The following is a 21,660-nucleotide window of genomic DNA, read 5'->3' as shown; positions in this document are numbered from 1 at the left end:
CATCCGTCCGTCCGTTACGCTTCAAGGTAACGTCTTGATATTTGGGTTACACATGTATCTACCCTAGACACATCTTCAGCCCAAAAACTGGCCCTGTCAGAATCAAGATGGCCGACTGGCAGCCATTGTTGTTCGCCAAAATCAGCACTTTTTACACGTTTTTGAACTTTTTGAGGGAAATTTTGAAGACACTTTGATCAATTACCTTGATCTTTCGGTTATATGTGAATCCCTCCAGGGCCCATCAGCATATCAAAAATTGGGTCGGTCGGACTCAAGATGGCCGTACTATGACCTTTTTAGTGCCCAAAAATGTTAATTTTGGCCCGAATTCTGAGTCCTGTAGCTTCCTACTGGTTTGCCATTTCTCATTACAATTTGTGATGGGTATTCTTTGGAAAGGGATGTTTTATACCTGAGACAGGTATTTTCCATCAGCCAATTATGACGCAATTGGCGGCCATCTTGGTGTCACCAGTACTCATTCGTAAGTGGGAAAAAGTTTTTCCACATTATATTGATACCTAAGCGTATTTTGGTACCACAATCAATTAGAAAGTTGTAGCTCATAACGTGTTCTATGATTGTGGTGAGTTTCAAGGTAATTGGATTTCATATATGGCCACCAGGGGGCGTTGAATAATACAATATCTTAGCATTTCTTTATTATATTCTTACCTATGCATATTTTGTAACCACAATCAATTGGAAAGTTGTAGCTCATGACATCATCTATGATTGTTGCGAGTTTGAAGGACATAAGTTTTTCTATATAGTCACCAGGGGGCGTTGAATAGTAGAATAACTTAGTATTTCCTTATTATATTGGTACCTAGGCATATTTTGTTACCATGATCAATTGCAAAGTTGTAGTTCATGACATGTTCTATGAGTGTGGTGAGTTTCGAGTCATTGGGTTTTGAATATGGTCACCAGGTGGCGTTGAATAGTAGAATGACTTAGTATTTCCATATTGAATTGGTAACGAGGCATATTTTGTTATCACAATCAATTACAAAATCGTAGCTGCTGACATGTTCTATGATTGTGGTGAGTTTCAAGGTCATTGGTTTTTGTAAATGGTCACCAGGGGGCGTTGAATGTTGAAATTGTTAGATTGTTGAGCATTTGAAACCACTTCCCAAGTGGGCATGGCGTCCCTGGACCCCTAGTTTTCAGTAAGATCCAGTGTGAAAAGGTGAAAAATATATAGGATAATAATAGATATAGCTGCAAAGCAGCGATAATGGGTTTTCTGCATAGTCTTAAAATCATTTTCAATAGTCAACACAGTTTTATAAAAGGAAGGTCGACAAAATGCAATTTCAATGAAAATCTTCATTTTTGCCAATAAAATATCGTTGATACATTGATCATTGGAAGTCAGAACCAGTTAATAACTAATACATGCCTTCTAAATAATATGATTCCTCCTTAACAGGGAACTTAGCTTTAATCTAGTAGAGGCTACTTACCTATGTAGGCCTATGCATATGCGTAGGCCTAGCATCCGTACAGATTGGTCTTAGGCCATTGAATTTCAACCTTCCTTACCATCGTAATCCTACACCTTATTCAACAGGGATAGGTCTCTGGGGTACCGTATTCAATTCGTAAAATCGATTTCATTTTCCGATTATGAAGAAAGAAATCTTTTGTAAATCATAGCAATGTTGCCGGATTTTTATTTCCATTTTGTTTTGAAGTTCAATGCAATGAGTCCGTTAATAAACGCAGGAATTATACTGCGTTTGTTTGAGACAGTAAAGCTTAGTACCGGTAGGCCCAAAGGTCGCGTACAACTCGATAAACACTTCATGCGACACAGCGAACGATCTCCTTTCCCCTGCGGCGAACACCTACTCCGAATATCAAGCATGAGTCCAGCGTACGGATAAGAGTATGTTTTATACTTGTATTTAGTAAATACCTTGTGTATTTGACAATGATCGGTATGTACTGTAGGAAATATAGAGCATTGATTGGGTTGAAGCCCGCTTTTCTCCGCTACATCTCTTCAGCATGTTTAGTTTAGGCCTACGACTCACCGGAACTCTAATGATTTATCCTAGTAAATGCATGGTAAATTTGGTAAAGAAAATTAGGTATTGTTAAACTAACTGTTTGAAGCCCGTGGCCATATCACTGGTAGTAATACATTTATTTGTACCTTATTTCATTGTCATGATGAGGAAGAAATTCACATCTGATCCCCGGAATGACGATGAAGAGACACACTTCGATTCGTCGATGTTTACGGCTCGACAGTGCTTTTAAAATCTAGAGCACTAAATTTCCTGTGTATCGGTAATATGATTTGATGAGGAAAATGGGTATGAGTTAGAAATTACTGTTTGAAAACTGCGGCTGACTGTGAAGTCTTGCGGCAATAAATATGTTTGTTTACACTTGAATTGATAATCGAAGTGATGAGCAACATCCTGTGGATTTCGGATGATGACTCAGAAAAACATGTCGCCTCATTGAATGGGACACAATTTTTGATGTTTACGGCCAGACAGTGCTTTTGTTACGTTGATTTATCAAAATACGCAAGGAGTATTTGTAGATGGAAGTGAGCTGAAGGATATCATACGGATTGTATCGGCAACAGTGGCAAGGTAACAAAGCCTATGTTCTTTTAGTGAAAAAAGTGACATAAAATAATAATAATAAGAAACTTGCGAATCTCAATAGAGTTTTCTGTGAAGTAACCGAAAACCCTAAATATAGCTGCAAAGCAGCGATGACGGGTTTTCTGAGCTGTTACTGCATTCCTACTACCATCATCCTCCCTCGGCAGGGATTCGAACCTGATGGCATCGCTTTACTCAGCCACAACACGAACCCCTGCCACAGTAGACCGGATGCGCAGGTACATGCGCAGCTTTGCTGCACGAAAACTAGCGGCACCAATCAGATTGCTCATTGTATAAGTGCTGAGGTAGATTTCACGGAAGAACTATAAATGGATTCATGATGCCATTATGTAAGCCAGCATTCGGTTTTATGTGGCAGGGTTTCGTACCGTGGCGAGTCTTGATGCCATAAGGTTGGCATCGGTGCCTGAGGATGTACTAGCGTAGATCAGTGGCTGAACATAGTTTTGTCGCACAATCATATGGAGAGTATTGGTGACAATCCCAGCCAAAAAGACTGTGTTTAGTTAGACATAGTAATAAAGCTGTGATAAAGACAAATCTGCGCCATGAAGTCATGCCCAGAAATAAACGCCCCCTGGTGACCAAATACAAAGACAAATGACCTTGAAACTGACCACAACTATAGAACATGTCAGCAGCTACAATTCTGTTATTGATTGTGATAACAAAATATAGAATATGCCAAGATACCAATATAATATGGAAATAATACAGTTATTCTTCTATTCAAAGCCCCCTGGTGACCATATGCAAAACCCAATGACCTTGAAACTCACTTCAATCATAGAACATGTCATGAGCTACTTTGCAATTGATCATGGTAACAAAATATGCCTAGGTACCAATATAATTAGTAAATGCTAAGTTATTACACAATTCAATGCCCCTTGGTGGCCATGTACAAACACCAACAACCTTGAAACTCACCACAATCATAGATCATGGTATGAGCTACAACTTTTCAATTGATTGTGGTCACAAAATATGCTTAGTATCAATATAATGTGGAAAAACTTTTTTCCACCTAATGAGTGCTGAGTACACCAAGATGGTCGCCAATCGCGTGATAATTGGCTGATCAAAAATACCTGTCTCAGGTATTAAAGATCCATTTCCATAGAATAGCCACTACAAATTGCAATGAAAAATAGCAAACCAGTAGGAAGCTACAAGACTCAGAATTCGGCCAAAATTGGGTACAAAAAAGGTCATAGGGCGGCCATCTTGAGTTTGATCGACCTTATTTTTATTATACTGATTGGCCCTTAGGGGAATCAAATATATATCAAAGTTCAAGGTAATTGATCAAAGCATCTTCATAATTTCCCTCTAAAACTTCAAAAATGTGTAAAAAGTGCTGATTTTGGTGAACAACAATGGCTGCCAGTCGGCCATCTTGATACTGACAGGGCCAGTTTTTGGCCTGAAGATGTGTGTAGGGTAGATACATGTGTAACCCAAATATCAAGACATTTCATTGAAGCGTCTTTAAAACTTTCCAAAATAACTGGATTCCGTCTACCAATGGACGAACGAACGGACGGCTTAAAATCCTTCAAAAGAAAATAAATGAGTTTTGCCTGTTAATACGCACAAAAAATAATCTTGAAATAATTGGAATATGTTTGTGGAACGAAAACCAACCGGCTGCATTAGTTCCTGCTCTGGACGGTTAAATAATCGAAAGGAAATCAAATTCCTATCCATCTCAACATTGAACGATCCTGCTCTGGTGGATAGAAAATCGACACCACCTCATGTTTTCTATCCACCACAGCAGACACGTGTGTTTGTTTACTTCCGCTATGCGTGCGCTCTGAGACCTGCTGTGGCCGATAGAAAACAATGATCTCCCAGCAGTTAAAAGGCAAACTATTTCCGGGTTTCCCAAATATCCGTCATTTTAAGAAGATCGCACAAACTGGTAGTCGAAACGCCGAAACTGCGGGCGAAACAGCTAAAATGATAACGCTGAAAGAATTATTTCTGGGTAACCAGGATGACAATTTAAACATTCGTGGCACATCTACCGACATTTGGGCGCATGAGCCGTGGTACGAAAAGGTCTTTGAGGCATGGAATTGTCTTATTTTGCTACGTGAAACAAAACATCATCTTTTTGGTGGGGATTGTTGCCCATAGAGACACCATATTGAATCCGTCGAAGAACACAGGCTTAATTTGTGATACTGCGCAAGTGATAGGAACAGGAAATACTTTGTAATTCTAAATAGGGTATCAGAAGTTTAATTATCATGTCAAATTATTATTATTATTTTTTTCCACACATTTTTTGTCAAAAGTACATAGGCTTTTTTACATTACCGCTGTTGCCGATACAATCCGTCTGATATCATTCAGCTCAGTTCGATCTACAAATACTCCATGCAAATTTTGAAGAATCAACATTACAAAAGCACTGTCGGGCCGTAAACATCGAAAATTGAGCCCCATTCAAAGAGCCGACATGTTTTTCTAAGTCGTCTTTCCGAAATCTACCGCACGTTTCTTGTCACATCGATTATCAATTCAAGCATAAATTAACAAATTTATTACCGAAAGATTGCACATTCTGTCGCGGTTTTTAAAAACTAATTTTAACAGTAACCCATTTTCCTCATCAAATTATATTACTGATACACAGGAAATTTACTACTTTAGATTTTAAAAGCACTGTCGAGCCGTAAACATCGACAAATCGACGTGTGTCACTACATCGTCGTTCCGGGGCTGAGAATCAAATCGAGTACAAATTAATTTATTACTACCAGTGATTTGGCTGCGGGCGTTAAGCAGTTAATTTAGCAATACCTATTTTTCTTTACCAAATTAACCGTGTATTTACTAAGATAAATCATGAGTGTACCGGGGAGTCGTAGGCCTAAAGTAAACACGCCGAAGAGATATAGCGGAGAAAAGCTGTTATGTCGACGAGGTATCAAAATAAAATAATATATTTCTTTATTCGGCCGCGGGCTTCAACCTCTATATCAATACCATCAATACTCTAAATTTCCTACAGTACATACCGATCATTGTCAAATGCACAAGTTATTTACTAAATACAAGTATATAACACTCCCTTCCGTATGCTGGAGTCACACTTGAAATTTGGAGTAAGCGTTCGCTGTGGGGGAAAGGAGATCGTTCGCTTTGTCGCTTGAAGTGTTTATCGAGTTTTACGTGGCTTTAGGCCTACCGGTATTGAGCTTTACTGTCTCAAACAAACACAGTATAATTGTTGCGTTTATTAACGGACTCATTGGATTGAACTTCAAAACAAAATTTTCGACATTTAGGAGGGTTGTTATTCAATAGGCCCACGACCAATCTGTCCGGATGTTAGGCCTACGCATATACATAGGCCTACATAGGCTTGTAGCCTTTACTAGGTTAAAGCTAAGTTCACTGTTAAGGAGGAATCAGATTTTTTAAAGTGCATGTTAATTAGTGACTTACTGGTTCTGACTTGTAACGATCAATCACAATTATCAATTTTATTGACAAAAATGAAGATTTTTTTGAAAATTTCGTCTGAGCAGACAGCTTTATAAGCCAGACTTTTCGTCATAAATGAAACTGGTATTTCTTTAATTCCTATGACTTAAGCTGGGGGTGGGTCGGCCTTGCGATGGCTTGTGACTCACTGTGACCGCCAGCGATGATTGTGTCGCAACGACTCATCGACCTACGCTCCCTTGCGACAGGTTGTGACTGTCAGCAACGCCAGTGACAAGGAGTCGCACGTGTTCTACTTTCTGCAATGCGACACGACTGTCACAACCGACCTACGTGCTCTTGCGACTGGCAGAAACTAGTCGCACACAGTCGCTGACAATCGTATCGCAACTGATTTGCACCGAAACTTGCGATGCAACGCGAGGATCGCATCGCGTCACAAGGCCAACCTACGTCCGGCTTTGAGTTACTGCGGAGCCCCAGAAATATCTTTTTTCTCGTTGAAAAGACCTTTCGCTTGTAAATTGTTTCTACGGAACAAAATTTATTTCGTTCGAAGCAATAATATTCTGTTCGATTGAACCAATTTGAAAAAATCGTTAGAACAAAGTTGAACAAACTTTTCTGTTGAAACAAAAGGTTTTTTCGTTCGAACAATCGTCCGATCTAACAGAATCGTTTAAATTTGAACAGAATTTTCTTGTCAGAACATTAAGTTTTTCGTTCGAACAAGTATATTGTAAAAAGTTTTTTCTCCGAACCAAAAGTATTAAGTATTTTGTTCAATCGAACAGAATTGTTTTCATTCAAACATTCGTTCGAAAAAATTGTTTTCGCTCAACCAAATTTTTTGCCGGGACACTTAAGTCCAGTTGTCCATGGTTTCAAGAAGGTCTAATTGACTGTTTGTCGAGCTTCCTCTTATAAAACTGTGTTAACCATTGAACAGGATTCAAAGACTGTGCAGAAAACCCGTTATCGCTGCTTTGCAGCTATATTTCATATTTATCATTTATATCTCATTTTTTATTGTTCAACAATGTTTAAAGTCATGAAGGAGCAATAAAGGTATTTTTTATTTAAATTTGAATTGTCTTGAACATCCTGGCTTGCCCGGGTTTTATTGCCTCCTGCTGAAGCTCACGCCTAAACAAAGCCTGGCCGCAGACCCTTCATTAGTCTATTATTACACTTCCCAAGATTTCTTTAGTGGACAGTTTGCCGCTGAGAAGCTACCTGTCTATGTATTAAGCCAATCACATCAGATGCGTTGTTTTTCGCTGGCAGGTTCGCTCTATCAATACTAAACATCTGATTCACTAGATAAAGGCTATAGTGGCAACATGTCCACCCAGGAAATCTTAGACCGGAGTAATACAGCAATAAGGTCTGCAGCAGGGTTTGTGTTGGTGTGAGCTTCGGCAGGAGGCGATTTAACTCCTGCAAGCAAGCATGCTTTAATTTAGGGAACAGTGCACAAGTGAGCGAAAAAATTTTACAATGACAGCATAATTTGGCTATCGTATTTGAATCTACGTATATCTTATTAGTCTAATTTGAGTCAGAACAGAATTCCGGGTGGGGTAGGCATTCAAAAACAGTTAAGGCGCTGTTGGGAATCAACAGATTCAGAATGGCATCTCCGTGAAATAAACAATCCGAACTAACAGCGCTAACTATGCAGGAGGAAAGAAGGCCAATGAGTGACAAGTCGAAATGGAAACTTCATTCCAATTCAATGAATTTGACGTCCAATAACTATCGTAAAAATAAAATCACGAAGGATACCATCACTTACTATCACTGCTGCTATAATGCAATCGTCTTTATCGGTGCAGTGGGTAGGTATTTACAACTGACTTAAAGCCTGTTAATATAGGTGACAACAAGGTAACACAACGCTGATATTTTCTGACGCTAATCAGAAAGCTGAAGACTACAAATGCGGAACATAAGTGGAATATCTACGGCCTAATGGACCGGACCAATTCAATTCAATATAAAAATGCATACAATAAATAAATAATAGATAAACAATAATAGATAAAAACCTATTGAATATATGTAATATTAATATCCGCGTACAAAACAACCGGTGTTGCCTTGCAGTAAGCAATTTGAAGTTTAAAATATGATGTACAGTATATACATAGAATCCACGTGCAGATTCGGAGCGTGATATTTCTATCAGTGATATTCTACATTCTGCTTAGTAGCTGTTAGTTGTCGAATGCGAGAGAAGATGAATTTTATGTCATGAAAAATAGTGGAAAATATGTAAATAATTATAATAATCAACAGAATTACAAGAGGGTTTTCGACGAAAGTCAGAAAACCCTAATAAGCAGTTCAATTACTATACGGTTTCTGCGAAGGCAGCAGAAACCCTAATGATAATCAGTACAATTACAATAAGGTCTCTGCAAAAGTGTCAGAAACCCTTAATATAGCTGCAACCAGCGGTAACGGGTTTCTGCCTTTCTGGATAGAATGTCGTACAAGGAATGTGTGCAAAGATTTCACCTGAAATCAACTCACAACATGAATATGTTGACCCACATGTGTTACTACGTGCAAAGTACTAATGTGCCAAGTTTTTGTCGAAATAACATCGAGAATAACGAAGATACAGTGTTTTTACCATTCCCTATTGGCAGTTTAAGCGCATTCGGTTATTATCAGTTCCGACAAGTAGTCGACTAGATACAAAAACCGTATAAGGCCCAAGGTGCTCGACCGATTCAAGATGGCATCTCCGTGAAATAACCAATACACAAGTTAGGCCTAGGCCTATAGGGTTAACTGTGCAGGAGGGAAGGCCTAGTAGAGGAGTGACAAATCTGTCTGGCGAGTCATGAGATCAGATGGGGACTACAATTCACATATGAAATTGACATCTAATAACCATTATAAAACATAATTGCGACGGTACCATCACTCCCCCTTACTGTCACTGCTGCTGACAATTTTTATCGGTGCAGTGGGTAGGTATTTTCAACTGACTGTCTTCTTCTATGACATCACCAACGCTGCTCCGTCACGATGTGATGTACAAGGGACCTCCAATTTGTAATGTATGTGATGTACAAACTGCACTTGAGACCGTTTGATATCGGCGACAACTAGATAACACCGACGCTGACACCTTCTGACGCTAACTTGTATGACCGCCGATGTGGCCTAATGGACCGGACCAATTCAATACAATATAAAAAAATGTGTACCGGTACAATAAATAAATAAGCCCTGTTGAATTTTCGTGGTATTGATATCCGCGAACAAAACAAATATTATCATAGAATGTTTAAAAGGAACTGCTTTTTATAAGTTTAAGTTTAAGTTATTGAAATAGACCATCATGGTCCTTAATTTCATACAATAAATTTCTATAAAAATATAACAGTATGAATTTATAACAGTATGAATAAACTTATGCTAGGTTATGCTCTATTAGGTTACGTGACGCACTTGATTAGTATAAAACTTAATTTTTTTTAATCACCAAAATGTTTGCCCTCTGTGGGTGCACTACACCTTTCATAACACTAACGGTATCTTTATACCAGGGGTTCTAGTAAAATCACCAACAATTTCGATTTCTGTCTCAGTACAGTGTGTTGCTATATGGCCAGAGCTGAAAGGGTTAATATTCATGGAATTTGGAACCTAGTTATCCCCATTTGTCTTATATGACCGGCTTTATTGGGTAGAAAATTCATCAGCATTGGGTATGTCTCTTTAGAGGCATAGGAAACACTAATGAGCGTCTTAGTAGTTGTGTTTACTTTGTCGGCGCTACTGTGCCGATTGAAGGTAAGAGAATTGTGTCATATTTTGATTATATTTGAATTACAGTTCTGATGTAAATAATGATAATACCACTGGTACCAATGCTTAATCATGAATTCAGTTGGCATCGAGTAGGAAAAAATCAATAAAACTAAAACTGCTATGTGTGAACAGTGCACATTGTATTCACTTTATAGCTCGTTTGACGTCATATGTATAGCAAATAGTCGATGCTGCGTGTTCAGAAAATTTGCGCACCTGTAATTCATTTTTCAAACGTGTGTATTTATTCAAGTTCAGTTTTAATTGAAAGAATAACATTTATTATTGGTATATGGGTTGGTTATCAATTGAATGAGATCATAATTACAATTTTGATGAATACACTACACTTGATCTATAACTGTAGGGTGTCTCAATTTAAAAAATATTTTCTATTCCAGAACTGCTTGGTACCATCATCCTTATTCCCGTGGGGCTTATACATATATACCTGTTGGATCTAGCATAGATGATATTGAAGCTTTGCAGGAACCTATTTGTACTTCAAGTGGCAAGGTAATCGGTGCTTTCATTCATCAAATGTCCTGACATATTGGTTTTCCAGTTCGAATGTCCACAGAATAAAATGAATGACGTTGTTCAAAGAAAATTATGCGATGTGATATGGATAAGGGACTGGTCATATGCATTCTAGGCCTATATGTGTCCATCTGTTCATCTGTTTGTCCATAGTTCGAATTTGGATAAAAGAAAATTAAGCTATGGTGTTGTGTGGGGGCGATTGTCCACCACAACGATATCCTATCCGATAGGATTGAATTAGATACAAAAGACAAATAACGAAAGAAAACGATGTGTTTTGTCCGATGCTACGATGATGACTCTTTTTATAACACGTGACTAACAAGAAAAACTATATGGGTCAGAAGGCCGCAGAGCCGTAATGTGCAAAATATGTGAATAATCTTGGGAACACCTCCCTCCCTGATATATCCAGAGGGAATATCAGAAATTAAATCAATCTAATTAATGAAAATTGCTGTAATAACTGGCAATGGACAAATTTAAAGAAGGGTATTAAATAAAGTATCCGATCTATATGATAATAAATTATTAAGCAAATGTACTACTATGTCTATAAGTACATTGTACTACTAATATATGAATGTAAAATCAGCAGTGAGTCATTCATGAACTAACACATTATCTGTATTTCTGCACTAGCTGCCTAAAATGCATCTATCGCAAGTAATTGTTTACTATGAAATAAATTTGCAACGAGATGCATAGTAAACAAAATGAAAGCTAACTTGATTACACTTACTTCAATGATTTACGAGCGCTAAATCAGAAAAAGAATAAACAAGTACATTACATTGAAATTTAAGCTGAGCACGATAGAAACTACTAAATTAACTACTAAATTATATATCTTGGAACTAAAATGTCCTTTAACGCCTAAACTAAATTTAACTCAACTTAAGGCCTTTTTATGAACACTCGATTAGTATATTCGAGTATGCAAAATGTTTTTATGAGCATGGATTATGTCATAATCCGTCATTTTTATGAACATTGGTTATCATAATCGATTAGCATACTCAGCATACTCGCTCGGCGAGCAAGTATGCCGATTATCTAATCCAACCGATATGGTGTTCTCGGTAGAAGTCGCTGCTGAGTAGGCCATAATTGAATAATTTCTACCTGGCGTTTTTATCAACCAACATACCCGGTTATGCTAATTGACACTAATCGGCTATATAATCTAAATAGCTAATCTATTTCGATTTTGCTGGTTCATAAAAAGGCCTTTAACCTTGTAATATAATGAATTTCATTAATTATAAATTATAGTTCGAGTAGAGATCCACTTCGCCCCGGTCGCCGGGCCAGCACAACCATTAACTTTCTTCACCCTGGTCGCCAGGCCAGCACTGTAGTAACCCATACATATGGTAGGCTACAGGGGTTACTCCCGGTTGCCTAAACTGTGACCCCAAGACCAGTGGAGGGAAGGAGAGTCTTACTATTCTTTTCCTGAGTGCGGTAAACTGGACTCAAGCCACTACCAACCGAACACATACTATTAAGCTTCTACCAGTTGGTATACATGGTTCATACACTACCGGGAAAACAGGAAAAACTTGGGAATTTTCTAATCAGATTTCCCGGTTGGGAAATAAAAGGGAATTTTTTAAAATCCCACCAAATTAGGGAAAAGTTGGGAAAAATGGCCAGTCGTTTAAAAATGAAAAGATATTCAATGATTCCAAGAGACCGATTCCAGCCAGGGTTTGTATTTTCACGAGTATATGTTTTGCGGCTTGAACTAACGATGTTCCACGTGCTTTTGTTCACCTCTGTACTGTGTGCGTGTCTGTTCATCGGCGAGAGAAGTTGAAAGATATCCAGGTGAAAATAGAAGGAAAACAGCGTCAAGTTAGTGGTAAATACAATCTTCTCATTCAAAATAGATGATCAAATTTATTTACATTCCAATAGTAATATTATGATGAAAGATTGAAGTTTCAATCAAGCACTTCTCTCCACTTGTAGGCATTTTCAAAAATGCGTTCGTTCATAAGAAACATCGTCGTGCGCCTGTGAATACAATCCCTGTACTGCGAGTGTAATGATGAATGAATGGCACAGTATTGATTTTTTGTGTGAAGATATAGACTACGTCTTCACACTGATATACATGCTGATATAACTGATAACTGATATACATGCTGCGTCCATATTAACATGTGTATTAATATTCCAAACAAGAAAATTCCTGGCCTACAATTTAGTTTCATTTTTTTATTGTTGTCACTGGTAACATTTCTCGACACCAATTAGGCAGGGCCCAGCTTATTTGAAACCAGCTAGTTGCAGACACTTAGGCATTGCTCAAACCCAATATTTCCAGGGAAATTATATATTTTTTCTGCCTAAATATTCAGTGGAGGTGCTTGACACAAATAACACATGTTGATGGTTTGGCGGTAAAATATTGAATTAACCGCAAAGTACGGTGGCCCATAATTGTCATTTCATTTTTACTAATGATATTGAAACATAACTGTGTAAATCGCATTTTTGAAAACCTGTTGAAATCGATCTTGCAAATTTGTGTCTCAGCTGCCTTTCTTCTCAATTAAAAGTATAGTTCATTTCAAAATAGTTGAATTCTTGCTTTCTTAGATTATATGTTTTATACAGTTTCAGAATGGATAACAGGCGGCTAAATCTTTTCGCTGTTCCACTTGGCCATCCGTCAGACTAGCCCAGGCCCAGATTTTGGTACAGCTAGCAGTTGGCTTTTATGATCAGTCTGTGAACTCTTTCAAACTAGTTATAATTAATCACATTGCCCTTTCTAGGTCATTTGGTTAGTTTTAATTGGATTTGTTATGGTGCTCCCCATTTATTTATCATGTGGGTTCTCTGCAACTTTGAGAGTAGACTGTATCCAGTGGATCGCATTCTCATACATTTGCTCAACATTGTTCCATATTTTTTCTAATTTCAGCGACAATGCCTTGCACGTTTCAGCTGACATGGCAAACAATCGATGATTTCAAGGACTGATTGCAAGAAGATCAAGCTGACAAAAGTTTTGCTAAATGCAAAGTCTGTAAGACTACATCAGCTGGAATGAGCAAAAATTAATTCAATTTTGGTTTTTCTATTTTTTGTAATAAAAAATGATAATCATAAATCTATTCTCTAGTCAAGTACATGATAGATCAGAATTCCAATAGGCTGTTTTTGAATTCTTTTCCATGAAAGTTTCTTTAAAATCTTGCTGTCCGACCTACCTCATTGTTAACTTTTTTCTACAACAAAGGTAACAAGAAGGACTTGCCCCAGGTCATGGAGGAAATCCTGTTTTGGTGAATAGCACACTGAAGATCTAGCTCTCCCTGCATAACGTCAATTGCAAAATGCCGAGTCCACCTAGGATCTCCTGACATTTGCATTTGGGAGTAATGAGAAATGATTTGGGAAAAATGTGGGAATTTTATTAACAAGGAAGTGTGGGAACCATGGGTATAGTCTACTGATTGATCGTTTTTACAATTTACCGTTGACCTTCACCTGAGCGACGCGTATATTACCATCTTTCCCGATATATACTTCTGTAACAAGACCTAGAGCCAATTTCTACGTGACAAATCGCCATCGATAATAACTACATCGTTTGCCAACGGCGCCAAAAATGTAAAACTAGTTCTTTAACGCTTCTCCATCTCTCGGATTATTTACTACAGATTGGAAATACAGGGGAAATTTGACCCCCACACTGACCAATTATGAAATGATTCGGAGTTAGAACATTTATGTTATCTGAATTGGCTTTAAGTTCTGGTAATGGCCGAGAATTCAGAATTCCTTCTGCACATGTCGTGGCGGTTAGTAATTCTTCAACTGTTATCTAGGCATTGGTCAACACAGATTTTATAGCTTGCTTTGCTGCTTTCACCATCGACTCAAAAACTCCACTTAAGTGTGGGGCCTGTGGAGCGTTGAATTTCCATTCGATGCCTTTTGTCGCAGCTGTGTCGATAATTTTCGTTTTTTGTAGACGATCAAATAATTCTCTTAATTCCCTATCAGCGCCGACAAAATTCGTACCGTTGTCAGATATCACTAATTCAGGCTTGTCGTGACGATGACAAAATCGAAAGAACGCTGGTAGAAAGGTGTCTGTTTCCATATCAGAAGCTATTTCTAGATGTACAGCTCTCAACGACAGACATGTAAATAAACAAAGATATCTCTTTAGCCTAAAGCGCCCTCTTCCTTGTTTAGTTATGAATGGCCCTTCGTAGTCCACAGTGGTATATCTAAATGATAATTTGGCAGTGGTGCCATAATCTGTTCGGAAGCTTTTGATCGTCGCCTTTTACAGCCAAAGCATTTGTGCTTGTAACCCTTGACTGCTTCTCTGCAACTAGGTATCAAGAATCTGGCTCTGATATTATTCAGCAGGTGATTTTCTTCGATGGCGTGGTGTCCTTCATTGTCCTACCTTTCGATTACTAGTCGGGTGACGTGGTTACTTCAAGCTAGAATTATGGGACAGCAAGTTTCGATCATTAATCATTCGTATGCTCATTACACTACGCTCGAAGCTATTTCGTTGGCAAATTGCAATCATCCATCAACCCGTAAAATTCCTTCAGCATCCAATCTAGGATTTAACTTCAATATTTTGCTACTTTTCAAAATTGCCTGCTTGTTAGATGATGAATTTCTTACTTTGCACTACCGTATTTTCCGGTGGATAAGGCGAGTTTTTGAGACCAAAAATCATGTCCAAAAAATGTAGGTCAACTTATACACAGAATACACTTTCTGACGATGTTAAAGAGTTCAAGGTTGCCATGATGAAATGAAATATTGATTTGTGTTAGGCTACGCTCGTATACCAATTAGAATTTAGAATGTTGATGAAATAGTTTCTTAAAAGTTTGGAAATGGTTCAAAATTAACTCAGGGATGGTAATTTTCCGTCGTTTGGAGGAGTTCCGCCTTTTGAAGCAATTTTTATCGCGAGCCTATGTCAAAGGTCTGGCCGATCGATGATCATTCGTATGCTGAATACACTATGCTCGAAGCTATTTTTAGCACACTCAAACACAATTTCATTAGCCTCTAATTTCACTATTAATGGGCGAATTGAACGGATTATGCAAAATTATATTTCGTTATTGCGCACTGCCAACCACGTGTGAGAGTGCTGTGACTCTGTACTGTCAGCGTGCTATAGACTCGTATACACTGCTGACTTGTGTATATATACAGTACAAATGTATTAGGCACGTGGCTCACTGCTGACAATGCGTATACAAATCTATTAGTAGACACGTGGCGGCACTACCGCTACCGCGCGCCGCGTATATACAAATGCCGTTGTGATGAAATAAACAAACAAAATACTTAAAAATAATTCTTAATAGATTATTGGTAGTAGATAATGACCTCAAATTAATATAAAGACCGTTCTTGATTTTGACGATCTTTGGAGCATTTACTATCGAAAAGTGATTTTTTATGTCAGGGTATCCCGAGCTGATCATGATTAAGCGTTAAGCTGTTATCATTTAGACGTTTAAGCCGGTCATCGAAATTTGTTGGATTCAAAATTAGATAGGCCAGTATGGGAAAGTGCCATTTCTCTGACGCCTGGTTGGTGCATGAATCATACAAAAGTTGGATTCAACGCAGACCAATTTCAACAGAAGCTAGGTGAAATCTCGCAAACAAAGTGAAACTCGTGAGCTCATTTTAAAATCTGTGACCATGAGAAATTTGGCTAAAGACAAGTCACATGAGTTGGCCGATGTAATTTCAGCCATCGAAACTCAAAAGGAGCAAATTAATCGATTGTAAATAGGTCGATGAGCTGTAATTTAATTTTGTATAATTTTGTTATTTTTGCATTCGATAGTATGGCTTTTTGATGGCGAGGTCTACCTGTAGTTCCGTTGAAAGGCTCACAGATTTCTTGTTTTAAAGTTATTTATTTCTGATACATGTAGTAAATCTTTCTTAAAATAAAGCTGAAAGATTCCAAAGTTATCAAGTGCTCTGCTACGCGTGGATGTTTCTTTATGATGATTTGCGTTTGTACTTCTTTTAAATTTCTGCAATAAAGGAATTTTCATTGCAATAAATTCGCCTTAAATACTAGTGTTTATATGGTATTTTTCAGAAAATAGTACTTGAATTTTGCTGAAATAGGTCCTTGAAAGTACTTGAATTAAGTTGGGCCTGGAGGCTATGAACCCTGCAAAGTAGAAAGCCATGGGTTTCATTTTTTTTTTAAATTTACCAAAAAGTTTCAAAAATTGGATTTATTTGAGCATGTTTTTTAATGCAGCATCTTTAATTGTCCAAAATAACACATGTGAAAATTCAATGCTATTTGCGTCGGAAGAACTTTACATCGCCAACATCCGAGGCTTGGTTTCGGTAGTTATGGGCTTTCAAACCGATTTCGAAACCCCTCAAAATCTTGGTTCTATAAAATTTGTGTTGACCTGGTTTTGACATTCATCATTACGTCATAACATCAAACGAGGTGGATCAGCTGGTGCGCCTTATTTCACAAACAAAATGGCGGCACGATTGATTAGGTTGATATTCATCATTTCTAGCGCGAATACTGATATTCAAGGCGTATGATATAACGATTTATTGTGAAATGTGGTTTCAAATGAAAAAATGTGGTTTCAAAATGCGGAATTTTACTTCTGTGTTCGCCACATGGCTGATTCACTGACAGCATCGAATTTTTTTAGAGATGAGTCTGATATTTACACGACTGGAATACTTGTTTTATCATCATTAATTGAAGTCATTTTATTAAAGTTCGCATTAGCGAAAAAATATAATTTTTCCTTCCAACACCACAATGCCACATTGTTGAATTGGCCTTCAAGCATCAATTCTTTTCTCAATGAAAACCTAGGTTTCCATTATCAGCTCTTGTCCCTGTTCATTTCTTCTCTTGTCAATGTCACCAAGTAATGTGTGCAATCGTATATTGAGTTCTTTCTGTGATACTTTGTATTTTGGTCATTAAAACTTGTTTTCAGTGGAAAGCTGAAAATTCAGATCTTTAAACATCTTCGAACACTTGGATATCATAACTTATCAGCTGCTTGATTATGGGCCTTACAATACAGCCTAGAAGTAACATAACTCATAACGCGTCCGGCGATCGTTGGAGATCGTTGCGTTTTGGTTTTTGATAAAGCGAAATAGAAACGCGAATCAACTAGTTACTACCTCAGTTCAAATTCAACACGTCTGGCGCGCGTACATCAAATGCACATATGTAGTAATAGCAGCTCCCTTCTTTTCGAGTGCAACTTCTTGTATTTGGATGACTACATGGTAAAATACATGCAGTTACATTATAAACGTCTAATGGGAGCGTTAGAAGTTTCGTTGCACTCATAAGCGTGTAGCGAAACGTGTGATTCTGAAACGGATATTCATCCCTAACGAGTGTCAAACGCGTTCAGTTTACTCTATAGTTTTTGTAATAATTTGATGCGATCATTGTTTGTTTGAATGTCATTCATTACTTTGAAATTTTCTCTTTATCTTACAGCCACTTCTATTATTTGCTGGGGAAGCAACTCATACATCTTTCTATTCTACTACACATGGTGCGTTATTGAGTGGGCAGCGTGAAGCGGAGAGAATCATTAATCACTATATGGTTACGAATGACAGTGAAGAAGAAGAGCCTCATGTCAGTACAGAATCTTCTGTAAAATTCTTTTGACACTTTAATAGTGTTAGTTTTTTAGAAAACTTTGGGACATTTTATCTACACTTTCAAGTGCAATTTGAATGAAACAACCAATTCCCTTGAGATATGCATGAATTTATAGATCATGAAGTATGTTACCATATATCATATGATGATACCATTATATTCATCATGCAAAATATTGGAATCGCTTCATTCAGTTATTTACACTTTGTTGTTACCCATCGCAATGTGTTAGGGTTATTATAGTTTTGTGTATCTAGTGGCTGTCCATCCCATTCGGTGTATGAGTCATCAGTCTCATATGGCAAGTGAAGGTGACTGATTGAGGCTCAAAAAGGTACCTTGTTTCTCATAGCCAGCCAGGTCCTTTAATTAATGAATAATGAAGCAATATCAATTGGCATAAAATGAAAATAAAATCTGGCCAACCGGATCTGTTCAGTGACATTTTCTTGACTTTTTGACTTTGTTATCTATGATCTAGTAATCAAATGTAACACTCTAATCCGTGTACACTGTAGATAATCGAAGAAGTCTCACAATTCCAATTTTATATGAAATAATTTATTGAAACGAAACCACAACGTTTCGGCTGTTGACTAACAGCCATCATCAGGTGGAATGAACAGAAAACAGAAGTAACGTAGCATATAAACTTACAGTACATAAACAAAAGCGTCGAAATCCTAGGTTGACTATTACACAATGGAAATTTGGATACATTGGATTCTGAAAAAAAGACATTTTGGTGTATGACCACCAAGTTATTCAGTGCAGTGACTCCACATTAGATGTGAGTGATTGATTTGAAAAGCTTCATTAGCTGATTTTTATTTCTCTTCTCAAAACATTCATAGTCATGGAGCCATATGGGATAATAAAGAGGACTAGTGAGCTATTACTAGTTATTCATACAGTGTCTTTAATGTACATGTGCTTGAAATTTTTTGTTATCTGGAGTCTTAATAGCCAAAAGTAACCAGACTCCTGTTATTTTGCCTAATGCCACAGATGACGTGTTATATGGTGTTGCCTTATACTTTCAAAAGTGCACACATATTTTGTTCATTTTGAATTGTTTCCATTAGACAAAATTCATTTTCACTTAATTATGCTTTTATTCCACTTATGAAGTGTCAAATTATTTCCAGAAGTTAGTTGATTTGTACTGATAACTGATGGTTATTAGGTTTTACAAATTTGAAAGGTGCCATCTGATATATAGCTGTTAGAGAAATACTTAGTTTCATCTCAAATCATCAATCTCTTCCTGGGTGATAAAATATTCAAATAACTAGGTGGTGGATTTACTAGGAATTTTGTATGACTATTTTGCCAGTATCAGTTATTTTGCATTTCATTTTCAGCCCATTTGGAACTTCTTAAGTCCCAGCGGGCTATTGTTTTCGCTTTACTTCTGTCTTTTCATTCTTCATTCATTTGCATAACCTTAAGCAGATGGAATCCATTTATTTTGGTAAGTTTGGAAAATGAGTTCTCTTGATATTTGGTTTTTTATGTATTTACCCTAGACATACCTACATCTCAATAACTGGCCCAATCAGATTCAAGATAAATGACTGGTGGCCACCTATGGAAGCATCAAGGACTGTAGATATTCTGTAAAACACATGTTACGTTTTTTAACATATTCGTAAAGACCATATTGTCATCAACAAACTGATTTCCAACGACAGATGCAAAATAATCCAATGAGCTCAAGTGGAACGTGCCGCAAGCCAGCCGCTTTCCCTGGCCTTGGAGAATTAGATTAATGTAGTACTTATCTAGCCCACTTGAGACTAAGCAGGCTATTGCGTTCACTTTCCACAGCTGGAATCAGTTATTTTGGAAAGTTCTGAAGATGCTTCAATGGAGTGTCTTGATTTTTGGTCTATACGCATATCTAACCTAGATACATCTTCTGCCCAATCATAATAATGATGGTTGACTGGCAGCCACTGTTATTCCCCAAAACAGCACTTAGTATACATTTGTTAAGTTTTCTAGGGAAATTTTGAAAACGCTTTGATCAATTATCTTGATCTTTCACATATGTTTGTGTCTCCAAATGGTGTGCACAGCTTTACAAAAATCGGGTAGATCAAACACATGGCCTTTTTTGTGCCAAAGAAGGTTATTTTTGCCCTGAATTTCTAGACCTGTAGCTCCCAAATGGTTGGCCATTTATAATTGAAATTTGTGATGATTATTCTTTGAGAAGGGCTCTTAATAATATCAGACATATTCTTTGATCAGTCCAGCGTGATGACGTCAGTAGTCATCTTAGTGTAACCAGTCCTCATCTGTAGAAAGAATTTTTTATGGTCAAAGACCATATAGGCATCGTCTATTAAAAATCCTGCCATTCACCAAACAACACCCGTAATATCTCTACTGCCATTGATATAGTCCCAAAATGCTGTATCATATAGAACTGATAATCCGATGAAAAAATGTCCGTCATTTGCCTGTATCCATGAACCTAGCTACGACTATTATAGCCTGTTGTTTTTAGGTTCCCAAAATCATAATGAATTATGGAAAGTTTTGAGGGCCTACCTGTCAGTGAATTGTAAACATTGGTTTTTCCCGGCAAGGAAGTGTTATCCCCATCGCTATCATCACATTTGCTTGCGCACTGATACATTGGTAGGTAGTTCATAGAAACTGCGCAGTTCGTGGTTTACACTGACTGGGAGAGGATCGGTAGGGTTGTCCCTGCAGGGTTTATCAGTCGCTAGCCGGGATTTTATGTAATCTAGAAAGCACTGAGAGAGGTATTTTCTTCATGGAAAATTAACAGTAATGCCAGCTGGTATCACATACGTTTGTTTATACGCAAACTACTCCATTTGAAGATGCAGTACTGTCGGGAAATACCCACAATGAGTTAATACATGTAGTTGCAGAGCTGCCAACCATCCCGCATTTTGGGGGACAGTCACAGAATTTCATTGTTTGTCCTGCTGTCCCGGGAAGCATTAAATATCACGGATTTTAAACAATTAACTGTTGTCACGGAAAATGTTGTGGATTTTATTAATTTCAAGTTTACAATAAAATTATTTTTCATTAGTACACGACTAAGTAATCGGTATACATCGCGAATGTATATAATTTAAGGCAAGTGTTCACTTAGGCACTAGCAGTCATTGTTCTCGGTATGATATAATATGGAAAGTGAACATTGTGGCGCTAGCAGATGGTACTCAGGAATGGGTTAATATGGCAAGTGAACACTGAAGCTAGCAGTCAGTAAGTAACTTTCCCACGCATTGAGTTAGATTTCCTGTCCTTGAATTTTAAGAAGCATTCATTCATGATGTAGCTCTCCTCACCAGGGCACAAGATAAGTGCTTGATTTTAAGTTAAAAAGCTGAGATGCTAAAATTTTTGGATGTCCCTGAAAATTGATGGCTGTCCCAAAAATGGGGATCACTGTCCCTCAAAACAATTTTC

General features: G+C 37.6%; 1 protein-coding gene across 7 annotated transcripts in view; it reads left to right on the top strand.

Annotated features, from left to right (window-relative positions):
* LOC141899431 (spermine oxidase-like) overlaps positions 1-21,660 on the top strand; it is a 59,088-nt gene that overhangs the window by 24,345 nt on the left and 13,083 nt on the right. For 6 of the 7 annotated variants that reach the window (XM_074785732.1, XM_074785730.1, XM_074785728.1 and 3 more), the window contains 2 exons: positions 10,355-10,469; positions 18,031-18,991. In XM_074785732.1, coding sequence (XP_074641833.1) covers positions 10,355-10,469; positions 18,031-18,207 — 292 coding nt within the window. In that variant the 3' untranslated portion in view covers positions 18,208-18,991. The remainder of the gene's footprint in view (positions 1-10,354; positions 10,470-18,030; positions 18,992-21,660) is intronic. The other variant, XM_074785735.1, reaches the window with a different exon arrangement.

The sequence above is a fragment of the Tubulanus polymorphus genome, chromosome 2, assembly GCF_964204645.1.
Source record: "Tubulanus polymorphus chromosome 2, tnTubPoly1.2, whole genome shotgun sequence".
NCBI lineage: Eukaryota > Metazoa > Nemertea > Palaeonemertea > Tubulaniformes > Tubulanidae > Tubulanus > Tubulanus polymorphus.
Note: the sequence above shows the minus strand (reverse complement) of the source record. Positions and strands in the feature narration are given on the sequence as shown.